The 19,291-nt window shown below is 41.3% G+C and overlaps 1 protein-coding gene across 1 annotated transcript in view; it reads left to right on the top strand.

Moving 5' to 3' along the window:
- The first annotated feature begins 2,435 nt into the window (after positions 1 to 2,435).
- GK5 (glycerol kinase 5) overlaps positions 2,436 to 19,291 on the top strand; it is a 56,743-nt gene continuing 39,887 nt past the window's right edge. Inside the window, exons 1-4 of the mRNA XM_060242293.1 lie at positions 2,436 to 2,663; positions 10,766 to 10,859; positions 11,277 to 11,352; positions 13,574 to 13,667. Coding sequence (XP_060098276.1) covers positions 2,496 to 2,663; positions 10,766 to 10,859; positions 11,277 to 11,352; positions 13,574 to 13,667 — 432 coding nt within the window. The 5' untranslated portion in view covers positions 2,436 to 2,495. The remainder of the gene's footprint in view (positions 2,664 to 10,765; positions 10,860 to 11,276; positions 11,353 to 13,573; positions 13,668 to 19,291) is intronic.

The raw sequence follows: 19,291 nt of genomic DNA, 5'->3' as shown, positions 1-19,291 counted from the left end.
ATGGGGGAATGGGCAGAATATTAACTAATAATAATATATTAATGAGCGGCTTAGAGGGAACACTGGTAACTACTGCAGAAGCAAGTGGAGTCAAAACACTGCTTTCTTTGTGTGCATGCATACCATTCCACTAGAAATGATGTTATCAGAGTTACCCTCAATATCTAGCAGAAAACCACAACACTGTCATCCATTTGCTTCATGTTTTCCCCAAAGTGAAGCCAATCTTGGCTTTCCTCACCTCTGCAAAGGATTTCAAAAGAACCCAGGCAGTATCAACTTTGTCTGTAAGGATTACCTATGCAAAACAGTTGCTTCCATCATACAAAGATGCTTGGCTTGCAACTTTCCAACATTCTGTGATTGACTGACCCCTATGCACCATGACACCATTTTGTGGTTGCTTCCATACCCCATCCTCAAAAATTCCAAAGGTGACCACATGCTCAGCAAGATTGAGGACTCCTGACAGGGATCTTTGTTTCAATGTTGCCAACAAGGCTGGCACACTGGCGACAACTATCAATATGTGAAAAAAGCACAAGGAAAAGCAAGTATTGTTACATTATTAGGGTAGACTTTTATGAACTATTACCCATTGCCAAGATTCTTAGAATGATACAAATAGAAATAATCCTTTTTCCCCCAGCTGGAGTACTGGTTGGACCTGTTTATAAAATAAACCTTTCAGTAGTTGTGCAAAATGTAAATTATTCGGTAGATGGTACTGACAAAGGGATTGAAAATAAAATGTCTGATACCATCATTGCCTTTTTGTGGAAAAACCTGTTGGAGAAAGGATACTGTAAAACTGGATGTGGAAAATAACACCCAAAATATGGGGTTGGAGTTTTTGCCCAATGAAGAAATAATATGAGGCTCTTCATTCAGAAAACAAGATGGTGGGTGGATTTTAGAAGATTATATATTATGTGGGGAAAGTGGGTGCAAAGTTTCCTGTTGATTTTCCATTGTACTGTGATATGGGTAAGCTGATGGGCACTAGATTTAGGATGGACAAAAGTATTATGTCATTCTTTCCATATTACATAATGTTCTAAATTCACTACCACAAAATGTAGTGATGGTTGTTAACTTCGATGGCTTTAAAAGGGAATGAGCCAGATTCATGAAAGAATAGTCTTAACAGGAGCTACTGATTAGATGGAACCCCTATGTTGAAATATTGTATCCCTCTGAATATCAATTGTAGAAAATTGTTGGCAGGGTAGGGGATAACTTTGATCCTCCATGCTCTGCTTTTTAGGTTTGGAACTTCGCTCAGAGTCAGTAGGGCACTTATGTTGTAAAAGCACAGGAACCCAAGTAGGAAAACAACAATAAATCTAGGCAGCCAAGATGAACTGGATACTTTACCTGCCATCTAAAGTAATGTAAGGGTCTTGATTAACTAGGTACTTTGGGATAGTGAACAACTTGTGGCTCAATACAGAACCAAATATGGCTATTGTAAAAAAGAATATGAATTATTTAATCCAAAAGTATATTCAATGAGATAGGTGGGATGCTAGAATAACTAGTATGTGAAAGGAATGGTAGGCAAAGATTTTTATGGGAATAAAAGGGTTTTTTTAAAAAAAATCTGGGGAATGATAGAGGTGAACCATAATAATCCTATGAACCATGCATAAAACAATCTGACCTACTGTAACAACTGGTGTTCCAGTGCAGAAACGTTATGGATTATTAATCTCAGTAATCAATAAGGGCTCTTGATGTAGATGATCTAGGCTAGCTCAATTTTGTCAGCAATAAAAGCTAATTAGGGTCAGCCCTCCTTAGTACTTGGATAGGAAACCACCAAGGAAGTCCAGGGCTGCTACCACCTTCGTTGGTTTCTTGCCTTGAAAATCCTACAGCGTCACCAGAAATTTGCTGTGACTCGATAGCATTTTCCACCACCAAACAGTACTTCAGGTTGCATATTGTCAGTTCTGTCTTTGTTGATCTCCTCCTGTGAGTTTTTGACGTAGTTTGACATTGAAGTATAAAGTTGCTGACCTTTATTCTGGGATTAAGAAGGCGGTGGGTGCGGAGGCGGCTATTGAAGGAGACCCTGGGTGTGCCTGGAGGCTCCAGGTGAAGTCTAATATACATGGAGGGACCTTTAATAGCAGAAGCTCTGACAAGAAGCAGAAAATGGCACTTGTTTTGATTCGTCTCCCGCGCAGTTTCGGAAGGGCTACACAGGCAGCCCATTTGTTTTTCTCCCCGCTGATTAAATCCGCTGAAGGCCGCTGGCCTTTTCAACTGGCTTTCTCGGCGGCACACCCAGTCGCGCTCTCCGCGCCTAGTCCCGCCTCAGTCTGTTGAAACGGATCAATTTGGCAACGCACCTTCTCTTTCCCCCTACCCTTCCTTCGTCGTCCCGCCCCTGGGGGCGGTATGTCACTGTAGTTCATTCAGCGTTCTCCGGAGATCCGCTCTTTTAGTAGCGCGCCGCTGGCGAAGCGAGTGCTTGCAGGGCTGCGGGCATGAGACTGGACGCCGCTGAAGCGCTAGAGGGAGATGTGGCTGCAGCCGCCGCGGTCTCTATGGCTGCCCAGACTAAGTATGTGCTAGGTGTAGACGTGGGGAGCACCGTCATACGGTGCCATGTTTACGATAAAGCCACCGCGGTCAAAGGCGTCAGTGCCAAGCAGGTGAGTGAAGCAGCAGAATGGTATTGATTTGTCTTGGTAATGAGGAGCGGCGCGGGGGCGTTCTTCTTTAATACCTCCCGGGAGACCGTGTAAGAAAACTAATAACTACCAATATTTTTCCTTCCCGCCATTAAAAAGAATCCTGCGTTGGTTCTTGTCCTGCCTGTGGAGGCACCCAGTTTTTCACACCTGTGTCTAGAGGGTCCGCCCTTTCCCACAGACCTGGGTCAGTTTGGAGTCTCTGTCCTTTCCTTCCTACATCTTCGTCTCCCCTTTTGATGCCAGAGGCACTTTCTCTACAGGAAGTTCTGCTTTGGGCTCATCAGCTGATGAATTAGGAAGGGCTCTCGAATTACTGTTTTCCAGCGAGCCTTGCCCGAGCCTAGAGAATGGGCTTCTCTCCTCTTCAGCAGGCTGTGCATGAGGGAAGCATCGCGTGCTGGGAATCTGTATCTTCAGCCTTCCCCTGTACATTGCTGCTCCCGAGGAGTTTGCACCGTGGGAGGGAGGAATGGTTGGGATCCACGTAGGTGACACTGCTCCTTGGAAAACAGTGTTGAGTAAGTGCTGTTCTATCGATTTCTTTTAAGGTACCTCCTACACTTGTGATTTACTGCTGCAGTTTTGGACCAGAGTGCAGGAAAATATTCTTTGTTGTCCTTTGTATTTTGTTTGAGGATGCACACTGATGTATATAGGGATAAACAGCTGATCCCTCTGGACCTAAGTAGTCTGTCAGCCATGCCTTTTTCTATTTGCATAGCAGTTCTTCATAAGTTAGTGTATAGCATGATCACAAGCAGGTTAATTTGTAAGTAAATTCAAACTCATGCCCTAGTCAGTATATTAGTTAGGGTTACAAAATAGACCAGCTACATAATCTTATGCTATGTTTTGCAGTTTAAGTAACTAAAGTTTAGGCCAAAGGTAAGTGTGCAGGAGGAGCCTGGGATCAAAGGCAGTTGTGTGGAGGGGGACACGGGGAGGGAACAGCACCTGGGCAAACCGACCACCATTTAATGTTATTTGCAAACTGCTTTATGTTAACTTTTTGTCAGTTGGTTTCCCTGTAATCAAAGTTGTTGAAGAATATTGAACTTATCAAATTAATCTGAACTTTTAAAAAGCTGTAATGTAGCCACATAGCATTTTAACCAAATACCTGATGGAATGTTTTACATTTTGTACAAAAAGGTTTTAGCCTAAGAGGAAACTTATGACAATTAAACCAAATGTTTTTATCTGAAAGGAAGTAATTAATTATGTGGATATCTGTATTGATTTATTTAGAATATTAATATATCCATTTTCTTTTGAGCATTGCAGGGCTGCTGGGCACTCCATTATAACCTATGGTGACATCCCCATAGGGTATAATGGAAAATTGATCATGGGTATTTGGGGTTCTGGGAGGGGGCTTTTTTTTTAAGATAGAGGCACCAAATTTTCAGCATAGCATCCAGTGCCTCTTTTCAAAATACCCCTCAAGTTTCAAAAAGATTGGACCAGTGGGTCCAATTTTGTGAGCCCCTATCCTTCATTATTCCAAATGGAGGGAAGGCTTTTAAAAGGCAAGTGATCCTTTTAAACTTGATTGTCAGAACTCCCTTCAGAGTTCAGTCATGCATGTCACACCTTTGCTCCTGGCTCCACCCCCAAAGTCCCCAGATATTTCTTGAGTTGGACCTGGCAACCTTACTAAGAGGCCTTTAGTGATATCTTTTAGACTAATACTCTCTCTGTGATAACATTGTTGGTCTTAAGCACAGGATTTCAATCTCTCTCTCTCTCACTTTTCCTCGCTCCCTCCCTCTCTCTTCTGTATTTGCTCTGCTACTATGGGACACCATTTCCCCCCTTGTCTCTGGCAGCTTCCCTTCCAGAGGAGGATAGGGTGGAACACTCAGCCAATCAAGAGGAGGCTTTCTCTGGCTCTTTCGGTTCCCCTCCCTCAGCCAATCAATGGAAGGGTTTCTTTCTCTTCTCTGTGAAGCAGTGTGACAGGTAGCTCAGCCAGTGGGAGAGTAGAGAGAGCCAGAAACTGCCAGAACCGAGATTGGTTGCCTATACTGACAGAATCAGTTTATAGCAACAGCCACTCAGACAGGAGAGAAGAGCAGACTCAACCAATAGCATGCAAGTAGTCTTGATTGATGGTTTGACAAACCAAAGGTTGATGCAGCACAGTCCCAAACAATGAGGGTGCTCTGTTTTACCATTATAGGGGAATTATATATAAATGATTCTTTTGGTTAGTGCAAGCTAAGAATGGTTCTCAAAATGCAATGGCAAGTGTTGTTGATTCAAATAATTCATTCCCCCATCAGAAATCCCTGATTTATACCACAGTGGTATTTTATTTAATCCAAATCTGATCCCAAGCTTTATATGGACTTTTAACTTGCTGGATAGGAATTTGGGTTCCTCTAAGAGAAGGTGTGAAGAAATTCATTTTTTTCCCCTTGGAGGTTGAAATGAGCAAAACATTCATTCTGTGTTTTAAAAATTTTCTCTGGGCAGAGAACAGGCAGGAAGGGGGAAATGAGTTCAACTGCTTTCCAGACATACCTCGGGAGAAAAATGCTAATATAAATCCAGGAGGAGTCCAGCTTTCCCCCTTCTCCAAGCAGGAAACAAAGGTTTGGGAGACTTTAGACTAGAAAGGCTCCAGGACAAATCTTCAAGGGAAAATCTCTCTGAACTGATCTGACTTAGTCAGTGAGTGGAGAAACAGATATGATAAAAAATTCATTGCAGCAAGAAGGAGTGCTCTTTGTGTGTGGAGTCCCTCAGAGCAGACAGAACTCTTAAGTGAGGTCTGAAGCAGGTGGCCATTGACCATGTGCTCTCCTAACTGAAGAGCTGGAGAGAGCTTCAAGATAATGGACCGCAGTAGAGATTTGCAACTCCTTAAGCTAAAGAGCCTGTCCTATATTTTAATATCTGATAGGCATGTATGGAGTTAGGGACAAATGATTTGCATTTTACGCATTTCTTTTGAATCCCTTGCTCAGTCTGGTGATGCGCTAAACGTATGCTTGTGAACATTTTCTTTTTAATAAATACTTTCAGTTTTTGATGCTGGTAGTGGTTCTCTGTACCACATAGATCTCCACTATCCTAGACACACTTATTTTAAAGGAGCAGTCAGTTGGCATGTGGCTGTTCCTCTAAAGGTGTGCAAGGCAGTAAATGGTCCCCGTGGTGACCAGGTGCTGGGCAGTGGGAGACACAGAGGCAAGGCCTCAGAACTTGGAAGGGAACTAGTAACCCTGATCCTCCCAGCGGGCAGTTCCTACAATGGTCAGAAGGTGCTGGCAGGTTATCGGGGAGAGAGATTAGCCTCCCCAGGTGTTGGGAAAACCTGGAGGGCAGAGTGGAATAGAACCTGAAGGCCAGAGCAGGCCCATTCTTCCACAGAAGGTTTTTCTCACACTTTTGGTTATCGAAGTTAATATGGAGAGTACAGTGTAATATTGCTTGCATTGTCTATTTTCCTTATTGTCATCCAGCTACCCAGAAGATGTAGGCTTGTTAACATTTAACTATTTCTTCTCTGGAAAATTTTGCTTAAAGAGCATAGAATCATAGAGTTGGAAGGGATCTCCAGGGCCATCTAGTCCAACCCCCAGCATAATGCAGGAAACTCACAAATATTTCCCTACACACAGCACCAGTGACACCTGCTCCATGCCCAGAAGACCCCCCCCCCCAAAAAAACCCTCCAGGATCCCTAGCCGAACTGACCTTGAGAAAAAATGCTGCCTGACCCTAAAGTAGCAATGAGCATTTTTTTTTTTGCATGTAAAAAAGGGCCATGAGAACTAACCACTGACACAAATCTTCCTGCCCTCCCTCTTGCTTATTTTAACAGAATCTACATTACTGTCAAATGGCCATCTAGCCTCTGTTAGAAAACCTCCAAAGAAAGAGAGTACACCATCTCCTGAGGAAACCTGTTCCACTGAGGAACCGCTCTGTCGGGAAGAAGTTCTTCCTAATGTTTAGCTGGAAACTCTTTTGATTTAATTTCAACCCATTGGTTCTGGGGCAACAGAAAACCACTCCATGCCATCCTCTATATGACAACCCTTCAAGTACTTGAAGATGGTGATCATATCACCTCTCAGTCATCTCCTCTCCAGGCTAAACATACCCAGCTCATTCAACCTTTCCTCATAGAACTTGGTCTCCAGACCCCTCACCATCTTTGTCACCCTCCTCTGGACACATTCCAGCTTCTCTATATCCTTCATAAATTGTGGTGCCCAAAACTGAACACAATACTCTAGGTGAGGTCTAATCAGAGCACAGTAAAGAGATACCATCACTTCAGGTGATCTGGACACTATACCTCTGTTGATACAGCCCAAAATTGCATTAGCCTTTTTAGCTACCACATCACATTGCTGACTCATATTCAGTGTATTGTCTAATAAGACCCCTAGATCCTTTTCACACATACTACTGCTGAGGCTAGTCTCCTCCATCCTATAATTATGCATTTGATTTTTCCTATCTAAATGCAGAGCTTTACGTTTATTCCCATTAAAATTAATTTTATTGGTTTAGGCCAGTTTTTCAGCCTGTCAGGATCCTGATTCAATATTCTACTATATTTGCTACCCCTCCCAATTTAGTATCATCTGCAAATTTAATAAGCATTCCCTCTATTCCGTTATCCAAATGATTTATAAAGCTATTGAGCAAAACATGCCCCTGGACAGATCTTTGAGGCACTCCACTGGTCACTGCTCTCCAAGAGAATGAGGAACTATTAACAAGCTATTAAGAAGCACTTTTTGGGTGTGATTTGTCAACCAGTTACAGATCCACCTAACAGGATCCAAACCACATTTTACCAACAAGAACAGTCTGTGAAGCCTTATCTAAAGCCTTACTGAAATCAAGATAAACTATTTCTACAGCATTCCCTTGGTCCAGGGTTGTAACTTTCTTGAAAAAAGATGGTAAAGTTAGTCTGATATGACTTGTTCTTGAGAAAACCCAGCTGGCTCTTAGTGATCATAGCTGTCCTTTTTAAATGTTTGATTGACTGTTTGATTATTTGTTCTAAAACTGTTACAGGTATAGACATCAAATTGACAGATTGGTAGTTACCTGGATCCTCCTTTTTCCCCTTCATGAAGATCGGGAAAGCATTTGCCCACCTTCAATTTTAGAAATCTTGAAGAATTCATATGCTACAGAGTCAGTTCACAGTGCCAGCAGTCCCATCTGAATGCTCACAGCCCAGATCCTGGGATTCTGTGAGATAACAAGTTGCATTATGTGACATGTTGCATTATGATAACAAATTGCATTCTGTAAAATAACAGCCTTATGTTATCCAGGCTTGGCTGAAGACCCTCTGGTGGACCCATGCACTCCCACAGTTGGGGGACTCCATCCAATCCATAGCTACAATAATGTTGACAATAGGAAGCATTAACTGAGGAGGATTTTTACCTTAGCAAGAACAATCTGAAGTTAACAATTTTTAAATTCCTTTATCTAGAAATATTGGGACATCTGTGCATCTTTCATTTCTAATTCTTACTTACAGACTGAAGAATGCCCATACAGTTGGAATGGGAACCTCTGTGTCACTTGATTTAATTAAGAAACGGGAAGCGGACACAATCTTAATGAATTCAGTCACTTCTGTCTTGCTGGCAAAAAAGCTGTCTTTTGTGGCATTCATTTTCATGTAGAATTTTGCAAGGCTTTGGTAAAAGTTATATCCTCAACTGTTACTTCAAATCAAGCTACACTGCAGATCTTTATATTCAGGTGTGTGGCCATGTTGGCTTGAAGCAACAGAATGAATTTTGATTCCAGTGGTGCCTTTAAGACAAAAAGCTTATAGCCAGAATTAAACTTTGTTTTCTTAAAAGTGCCACTGGACTTTGCAGAGCTTTATGACAGTCAAGAACTGGAATGTAATTTAGCCTTTCCCTCCTATTTGTGATGTTTGGCCCTTTTTTATCCCCATATTGTTGTTTTAATTGTCAAAGACTGAGAGTTATTCTGAAACAAAGGGGTTAAAACAATCATATATTCTTCATTAGTTAAGTTTTTTAGCAAATTGATCAGTTAGAACAATTTGAATGAGTAGTAAAATCAGTTTCTAATTTTAAGGTGATATTAGGTAGTTAAAAAAAAAGTAAATGTGAAGATTAAGAAGAGCAGTCTTCAAATATTTAGATGCTCATGAACTTAAAAGCTCATGCCTCATATCAACATTTTTCATCCACAGTTATGAAAGGTATATACAAATATTTATAATAATAATAATAACTTTTTATTTCTATCCCGCCCTCCCCACCGGGGCAGGCTCAGGGCGGCTCACAACATAAAATACATTATACATCAATTTGCTTATAAAATCACAGTTAAAACAATTTACAAATTATTAAAATTAACAATAACAATATCAACATGGTGCTAAGCATTAGATCTTCAGCAGAATTCAGTAGTTAAAAGCATTTTCAATGGCACTTCCCGGTTTATCATTGGTTGAAGGCTATTTTGAAGAGGTGGGTCTTACAGGCCCTACGGAATTGATCTAAGCATCGTAGGGCCTGCACCTCCTCCGGGAGTTGATTCCACAGCAGTGGAGCAGCAATAGAGAAGGCCCGGTCTTGGGTGGCCTTCAATCTGGCCTCCCTTGGCCCAGGGATATTCAGCTGGTTTTTTCCAGCTGACCTCAGCGCTCTCTGGGGCTCATATGGGGAGAGACGGTCCCTCAGGTAGGCAGGTCCTCGGCCATATAAGGCTTTAAAGGTGATAACCAGCACCTTGTAACGAACTCGGTATACCACTGGCAGCCAGTGCAGTCCGCGTAGCCCCGGCTGTATGTGCTCCCACCTTGGGAGCCCCAACAGTAGCCTAGCCGCCGCGTTCTGCACCAGCTGCAGCCGCCGAGTTCGGCACAAGGGCAGCCCCATGTAGAGGGCGTTGCAGTAATCTAATCTCGAGGTGACCGTAGCATGGATCACCGTTGCTAGGTCACGGCATTCCAGGAAGGGGGCCAACTGCTTCGCCCGTCGAAGATGAAAGAACGCGGACTTGGCAGCGGCCGCTATCTGTGCCTCCATTGATAGTGAAGGCTCCAGAAGAACCCCCAAGCTCTTGACCTTATGGGCTGCTTTCAGCAGCACACCGTCAAAAGTCAGCAAGGGGATTTCCCTTCCCAGGGCACCGCGACCCAAGCAAAGGACCTCTGTCTTCGTTGGATTCAACTTCAGCCCGCTCAGTCTGAGCCAACCTGCCACGGCTTGCAATGCTAGGTCCAGGCTTTCTGGGACGGAGTCAGGTCGGCCGTCCATTAGTAGATAGAACTGGGTGTCATCTGCGTATTGATGAAACAACTAATTTGTATTTCATTTTCCTCCATACTTATTGGGAGTCCAACAGAACTTTTCTATTCCTTTTACATTGCTTCCAATTTGTCATAATTCTCTTCTATTAACTTTTGTACCTAAATAAAATTTTCAAGTACTTCAGCGGTTTGCAAATATGAGGAAAATAATCTGCTTCAGATGTCTTTTCTTCTCTAGTGGATACACAACAGAGATGTACTGAAACCCTTCAAATGTTGTCATAAATTTAAAATACAATTGAAGTACAAAATGTAGAATACATTGATCTTTTAATCAGTGTCAAAAATATAAGAGGTGGGATAATCTAGCATGGGAAGCATTTTTTTCCTCTTTAAACACAAATTGTTTGGCTCCTCTCTTCTTTAGATTAGTCTGTTGATGAACAGTAGACCTATTGCGAGTGATGTTTTGTTCTTTTTTTCTTGTATTGTAAACAACTTTTGAATCCACATTCAGTGAAGAAAAGGTTAAAAGTAACCAAATAAATTGTCAAATGCCTTCTAATCCCTGCATGTACCAAAGTCCTGTGTATTACACATAAGTTTCTCATTAACTATATGTTAATTATCAACATGTGGTAAAATAAATACAGAGAAAGGTCTTCTGTGTAGGACTTTTGTAATATAGGAAATAACATTTAGTATAAGGCTGGCAGAGTTTTAACTCTTGCGTGTTTATGTTTGCCTATTGGCTGAATGTTTGCTTTCCATGTATTAGGTAGAAGTACTTCATCCTCAGCCTGGTTGGGTTGAACTGGACCCTGAAAGTCTGTGGACCCAGTTTGTTGATGTGGTAAAAGAGGCAGTTCAAGGTAACCATATGACTAAACACTTTAATGATATTGATAACCTTTGTGAAGGTATTCAAAAAGCAACTAGGTTATTTCTGCAGTGCTTAGTTACTATTCTGTTTTTTTCCAGTTCTCAATAAAAGACTACTAAAATACTCCTCAGGTTTGCAATCCTAAGCACATTTATAGGCAAACAATTCATTGTGGAACTTTTTAAAATGGAAAGCAGTTTTTGGAGTCAAATGATGTGAGTGGGGTGGGGTAGAGGGGGAAGGAACCCATTCTCAGTTGGCACCTTTCTGCTAAAGTGCCTTTCCTGCTGAACTAACATGCATGAAATTCTCTGAGACTAAAAATAAACAGATGGTTCATGGTGTTACATTTATTCTGTGATGCTTGCTGTTTACAGTTCTTTTCCCCCCTTTTTTTTTCTTCTAGCTGCAGGAATTAAACTGAATCAAATTTCTGCACTTGGGCTTGCGACACACCGTGCAACTTTCCTTACGTGGAACAGGTAACATAAGGCACACTGCTTCTGACAGATGTCTGTTGCTGTTGTATTTTGTCTGTAAATATATATATATCATCAAATAGGATAGATTGAAGTAGGGATGACTATATGATAGGTCAAAAAGTACATGGTTGACTGAGTTGTCAAATAATGGTCATTGTTAACTGAGTAGAAATGTACCCCCCAAATTATGTTTGTTACAAAGTTAGGCTTCCCAACCCTCCCGCCCTGGCGGGGGACCCCAGAATTTCCAGCCTCTTCCCCCGCTCCCCAAAAAAACAGAAGTGGGGGGAGGGAGGAAAACGGCGCCAAAGAGCGTGGCGAGCTGCCCCATCTCAGAGCGGGCGACGCCACTGCACTGCCGCCTCGTTCGCCTCGCCCCCTCCTCTTTTTTCCCTATCTCGTGACACCTTGTAAACCAATCACATTTGAAATAGAATCGTCTGCTCAACCCTTGCCCCCTTTCATTGCAGTCTGCTAGAGACGGGTTTACCCGCTTAACAAAACTTACCCGCCACTTTAACGGCTTTTTAAACTCGCTGGACTTGCCTGATCGCTGTCAATCAGAATATCACCAACAGCCACTTCCGGCTTGTGTGTGACTCAGGAATGGGAGGAGTTTCTCTTTACTATTCCCGCCTTTTCCGGAGCAAATAAACCTCATCTAAAAGGATGTTAGCGGAAGGAGGGAAAAGTGAGCGAAGCTGCCGTCGTCAAGACAACAAGCAGAGTACGCGAGGTATCAGAGCGCTTTCGCGGTGGAGTGGGAGGGCAACCAAAGGACTAAGGCTCAAAATGCAGTTTGTGGCGGAGGTGTTGATGAGCAGAGACGTAAAACTGTCGCCGCCGTGTATGGTTGCCAACCTCCTGGTGCCAGTAAGTTATCAGGTGGGGAGTTGCTGGTACGTTTGGGAGGGGGATTCCAGAGGCCCCATTTGCTAGGGTTGCTGCCCCTTTAAATGTGATGGCCAGAATTCCCTTGGAGTTCAATTATGCTTGTCACACCCTTGCTCCTAGCTCCACCCCAGTGTCTCCTGGCTCCACCCCAAAGTCTCCTGGCTCCACCCCCAAAGTCCCCAGATATTTCTGGAATTGGACTTGGCAACCCTATACAAAGTCACAAACTGTTAGGAAGCAAAGAAATTGAACTCAAACTAGTATAACCAATTATTTATAGCTAATAAAGTTTGTATGCAGGTGTTGTTCAAGACATCCAGCATCTCTTCTTGACTCTTATTTAGAACCCCCTGGGGTAACATACAGCGTTACAAAATGATGTTTATAATGAAACTAAATGGGAATGGCAGCTATAAAAGATAAGCTTTCAGTGCAATTATAGTTAGAGGCAGGAGGTAATGGCTCCTTAATTAAGTGTGTGCTTGTAGCATTAGTCTTTCAGGGAAAGGATACCCCTACTTATTTGTGTGCTATCAAATGACCTGCCTGTTAAAGTGCTGTTTTACAATATTGACTGCCTCCTACATGAAATCATTAACTGTGGTAACGTAAGTTATTTGCTGCTCTGTGATCATGTATGTGGATGTACCTCAACAAGTTCTTGAAGCTGTATAGAAATTTAAGAGTCAGTAAAATTTCAGGTGATCAAATAGATCCACTGCCTGTCCCAAAACTTGGATCAAGTTCTGAATGAGGTGTGTGCATGCTTACTTCCTTGTGCAGCTGAGGAATATCCCAGGTAGCAAATATATGCATACAAGCACTAGTCCTTGATTTTCATTGGAGGCATTGTCTTAACTAAGGGGAGAATTGCATCAGCAACACAAGGGGATTCTTCAGTTCCATGTAGCTGCTGTGTGAAGGGGCACATTCTGAAAACCTCAGGTGTGTCACTGACCTTCCCTGGATTTATGTCATCATTACAAAACAAAAAATGTGGTAGTTGTCTTGGAATTAAGAGAAATAATCCTTAATATCTGATGTGCTGGTGTAGAATTAGTACCTGCCTGCATTCTCAAATATATAAGAAAGTAAGATTGAACTTCATTTTCTTTTGCTTGCCATGCATTTGGCCCCCTTTCCTTTATCTTGAATAAGCTACTTAAATGGAATTTGTGCTGACTGGTGAATGTTCACCCCAGAAACATCTTGGCCTCAGTCTTAGCCCAAACTCTGTAATACAGATACATATATGTATGTATACTGGTATTCTTAGTGACAAGTCTGTTGAATTGCTTACAAAATCAGCTCTGTTTTACTTTTTCAGGGAAACAGGAAAACCCTTTCATAATTTCATAAGCTGGCAAGATCGAAGGGCTGCTGACCTTGTAAAGTCTTGGAACCGATCTTTCTTAATGAAGGTGAGGTTATACTCATGCATTTGCTAACACAAAGGACGGTATAAGAAGATTTGTGAAAGGTACACTAGTCACAAAGCACCAAGAGGAAGATTAAGAACATAAGAGAAGCCATGTTGGATGTGACCAAAAAAACAGGTGCCATCAGTAGGTCCACTAGTGGGGCCAGGACACTAGAAGCACTTCCACTGTTGTCCCCCCCCCCCCCAAGCACCAAGAATACAGAGCATCACTGCCCCAGACAGTGAGTTCTGTCTATATCCTGTGGCTAATAGCCACTGATGGACCTCTGCTCCATATGTTTATCCAGTTGTTTTGCAAAGCAGCCAGCAGTCAGCACCCCACCTCATCCCAACATGTGTGATTATTTAAACAGGGCTATTGCATGTTCAGTCTTTTTTCCAGTGCCTCAGATTCTTTTCCCCCTCCTTTCCCTCTTGTTCATATTGAGAGCTGTTTCCTCAGCATTCCCTATTGTTTGTTTATCTTGGACTCTGCTGTGGGACCCTGTGGATGCAATTCTCACACCAGGAGAAAAGTATATAAAGGGTGTTGTTCAACAGCTCCACTCTCCCAGTGCTGGTCAATTAACAGCATCCAGGCCAACAACAAAAACTTTTTTTAAGGGGAGAATTGGACAGAAGGAAGGACACTGGGGAGAATCAGGAGTAGGTTTTTCTCCCCCTCTGGAATGGAAGATTTGCAGCTGAGCACTATTACTGCAGATAAATTTCTGGGCTGATTACATGTTCAAAGGATTTTGTTCTTTAATTCTTTTTTTTTAACTTTTTATTACATTTAACAACAACAACTATATATATATATATATATATATATATATATACACACACACACACACACACACACACACACATATACAAAACGTAAACTTAGGGATGTAGACCGCGGGATGCATTATATACTTATATCATTAGAATACAAATCCTTTGTTCTGACCTAACCCAAATCATACATTCTACAGTTAACCCCTTTTTACACTATATTCTTATTATCTTTCCCCCATAACCATTCATACAATAAGTTCCATTTCCCTTCTATCTATTTGTCTATTTGTTAATTTCTTCTCTTAACATCTCCATCAGAGTATCTACCTCAGCTCAGTCTAGAACCAACCAAAAATACTTTCTTTCTTCTGCACTATGATCCAAAAGAACATTTGGCATTTCAAGTCATCTTACTTTGTTTATAAATTACATAGTATCAATTTAATTTCCTGCAACAACAAAAAAAACCCAGCAAGTTCGGAATACACTTTCATACAATAAATTCCATTTTCCTTCTATCTGTTTGTCTATTTGTTAATTTCTTCTCTTAATATCTCCATCAAAATATCTAGCTCAGCTAAGTCTAGAACTAACAAAAAAAAAACTTTCTTTCTTCTACACTGTGGTCCAAAAAAGAAGGAAAAAAAAGCATTGGCATTTCAAATCATCTTACTTTGTTTATGAATTGCATGGTATCAATTTGTTTCCCTGCAACAAAGCAACCAGCAATTTCGGAATACACTTTCTTCAGTTTTATTGGTGTAATATGCCAACGATATAACTTTAATGATTTGTCTCTCATCGTCTGGCAGACCAATTCCTTCATTTTCCTCCTAATACACCTTATATAAACCTCTCTCAGCAAGAGGTGTTCCTTGAAATAAATAAGGCAAGCTCTATAGCCATTTTCTATATCTTTCTCCAGTTCCTTTTTCTTCATACCAAGAACTGGTGTCAAGATCTCTACTATCACCTCCTTTATATCGTCATACCTATCCTCTGGAATATTCTGCATTCCTGAAATATGCACTACCTGCGCTGTTTCTATTGTCCCTAATCCGTCTCCTTCGTATTTTTGAACTTTTTCTATCTCCTCAGACTTTTCATTCACTACTTCCAACTTTCCTTCCACATATTTTGTAGATTGTGTCAAGCCATTAATCTCTTCCTTTACTTCTGTCAGTTGCTTTTGTAGGCCATCTAATTTCTTATTTACTCCATCTAATTGTTCTGTCAAATTTGCCTGCACCTGACTCAATGCATTCATAAAATACAGTTGCATAGAATTCTGCAATTCCTCTATAACTTCCTGTGAGGACATTACCTCCATCAGTTTTAAAGTTGCCAATAGTGGGACTAACCTATCTGTTTTGTTTTACTTGTATGTCGTACTCATTTTTCTATTGTCCATGGTCTTACTGTCACCCCAATTCCAATTCATATACTACTATCACAGAGTGTTGAACCTTCCATTTCCCCAGTGTAGCACAGCCTCAATCTAAGTCTTGATACAGTGGCTTCTTACGGTCAAATTACATGCTGGACTTTCAATCATAAAATCATTTGTAGTTTAGCAAGTGGTGCAATTAGATAGTTGGGCAAGTGATACAATTAGGTAGTTTTAGACTCTGGTCTTAGCCCCCCCCCCCTTTGTATACTTCAAATGTGAAGGCACAGCAGGTGTGGTGCTAAGTCCATGAGCATGGGACCTGGCCATTTGTCCTCAGCTCTAGCTCTAATTGCAATTGTGAGTTTTACCCTTAATGGTTAACAGCAACCTGTCCTCTCCTAAGCACAACATTTAAGCAGTTCCTCTCTGAGAAGATATAGAGCGCTTTCCCTCCAGAATATTATAACTATGGCCTGTCCCTTCACTATGTACCTGAAATTAAGGAGCAAAACTTTGAGGGTAATTACACCAAAATTCTCTGATTTTCCAGACATGATAATTAGTAAAGGTACAAGACAAGGTTGTCCACTTTCCCCACTATTGTTTATAATGACTCTTGAAATATTACTGATGCAAATTCAAGAAGATAAAGAAATAGAAGGATTAAAAGTAAAAGGATTTACTTACAAATACAGAGCATTTGCAGATGATATAATGTTTATAAATGAAAACCCCATACACGTCACACCTTTGTTGTTAGCCAAAATACAAGAATATGGGGAGTTGGTGGGACTTTGTATTAATAAAGAAAAATCAAAGCTTCTATGTAAAAATATGCAAATAAATAAGCAACAAGAATTGCAGAGACTAAAAGGCTGTGAAGTTACTTCCAAGGTAAAATATTTGGGTGTGGAGATAACAATGAAGAATATTGATTTGTTCAAAAATAATTATGAGAAGCTATGGTGTAAAATGGATGAAGATATGTTAAAGTGGAATAAACTTAATTTGTCACTGTTGGGTAGAATAGCCGCAATTAAAATGAATATTCTACCAACAATAATGTATTTGTTTCAAACTATTCCGATTGTGAAAGACAGTGAACAACTTAATAGATGGCAAAGAAAAATTTCAGCGTTTGTGTGGGCGGGGAAGAAACCAAGAATTAAAATGAAAATTTTAACAGATGCAAAAGAGGCAAATTTCAATTACCAGACTTAAAATTATACCATGAAGCAGTTTGCTTAACATGGATAAAAGAATGGATAATGTTGTTAAACAAAAAACTCTTAGCGTTGGAAGGTCATGGAAATAAATTTGGCTGGCATGCTTATATGTATTATGGGGGGAAAAGATAGATGGCTTTTTCTCTCACCATTATATAAGAAACAGCTTGCTAAATACATGGATGCAATATAAGAAATATGGAGATGAGAGAAAACAGTTATGGATAGTGCCAGCAGAACTGATAAAAATAACAGCTGAGACGGGTGAAGAAAAGTGGTTGTCATATAATCAACTATTTAAAATACAAAGTGGGAAAATAGAATTGAAAACTGCTGAAGAGCTGAATAATAAATATGATTGGTTTCAAATGCAACAAATAAAGAGCTTGGTGGAGAATGACATTAAAACTGAAGGAATAAGAAAAGAGCAAACAGAAATGGAAAAAGTTCTGCTTGGAGACAAAGAAAAATTAATTTCAAAATTATATAAATTACTTTTAAATGGTCTACGGAAGATGAAATAGTGAAATCTCAAATGATTAAGTGGGCAATTAATGTAAATAAAGAAATACAAATGGAAACTTGGGAATATTTGTGGAAGAACTCTATGAAGCTTTTGACGTGTCATAGTATTAAAGAGAACTGTTTTAAAATGATGTATAGATGGTATATGACTCCTAAGAAATTGGCAAAGATGAATAATAAGATGCCAGACAGATGTTGGAAATGTAAAAAACATGAAGTTTCTTTCTACCATATGTGGTGGACTTGTGAAAGAGCAAAAAAGTATTGGCAGATAATTCAACAAGAAATTTCTAGGATCTTGGGATATAAATTTAAGAAAGTTGCAGAGACTTTTCTGTTGGGATTATATATGGAAAAATTTCCAAAAGAAGATAGAAGTATAATTTGGTACTTGCTTTCAGCTGCTAGGACATTGTATGCGCAGCTGTGGAAGCAAGGGTTATGGGCCCAGACCGAGTGCTGTGTAGTTAAGACCTGGAGACTGTGCCTGGCTGTGGAGGTTCGTTGGAGTCTTGAGAAGAGCCGTGCTGGTGCAGGAGGTGAAGTGCAAGTCCGAGGAGTGTGCTGATGCCGTGTCATTGTCCTTGTCAGTAAGTGACGACAAGGAGGAGGAATTCTGGGTGTCTATGGACGGTAGAGAGTTGGCTCAACCTCTGGCTATTTTGGTTGAGAAGCTCACTTCGGTGAACTATCTGGTGTGGTCTCTGCGCATGGAATTTTTTCTAAAGAGGGAAGGGCTGTGGACATGTGTGTCTGACCCCTCCCCACTGCTCCGATGGCTAATGAGATTGTCCTGGAGCAGAAAGCTCTTGCAAATATCATCCTCGGTGTGGGGGGTGATTAATTGATATATGTGAGAGGGAAGCCGATGGCGAGAGAGGCTTGGAATGCGCTTCGTGGAATTTATGTGCATACCACTGCTGGGTCTATCATGACGTTAACACGAAGGATGTATTGTACGTTGCTGGTGCCAGGTGGCTGTGTCCGGGAGCATATTAAGGCTCTCACTGACTGCTTTGTGGAGCTGGAGACCAGAGGCAAGGTTGTTGCCGCAGGCGACAGAGTTTATATTTTGCTTTCATCGCTGCCTCCGGAGTTTTTGGAACTGATAACAGCTCTGGAGTCCGTCTGTGCCGGGTTGTACGACTTTCAAGACAGGCTGACTGCAGCGTCCCATTCTGGGAGTGGAACCGGTGCACCTGTCAGTGGGAGTGAGTCAAGGGCCGTGCTGAGTCAGAGGGTCGTTGCCAAGCAGCAGCAGGAAAGCAGCTCAGCAGTACTACATGTGAGAAAGTGCTACCGGTGTGGGTCAGCTTCTCACATCAGGAAGTTCTGTTCAGGAGCTGGGAGACAGAGAAGAACATCTCTGCAGAAGCCTAGGAACTGTGAGCAGGCTAAACTGGTGACTACGGGAACAACAGCACAGGGGTCTGTTTGGCTAGTAGACTCTGGGGCGACTAGTCATATTTGTACTTCTAAAGCTTTAATGAAATGTTCTTGGCAGGCTGATGGTTCTATGTCTGAGGTAGTGTGTAACGGCCAGGTAAACTTTCCAGCACTAGGTTGTGACCTTGAGGAAGTGCTGTGTGTGCCGGCATTACAATCAAATCTGTTCAGTGTTAGCTCTTTAGCTAGAGCAGGATTTGAAGTGAAGTTTTTGCTTCCACAACTGCGCATACGATGTCCTAGCAGCTGAGAGCA

This window comes from Heteronotia binoei, chromosome 6 (genome assembly GCF_032191835.1).
Source record: "Heteronotia binoei isolate CCM8104 ecotype False Entrance Well chromosome 6, APGP_CSIRO_Hbin_v1, whole genome shotgun sequence".
NCBI classification, from domain to species: Eukaryota; Metazoa; Chordata; class Lepidosauria; order Squamata; family Gekkonidae; genus Heteronotia; species Heteronotia binoei.
This window is presented reverse-complemented; position numbering and strand designations above follow the sequence as displayed.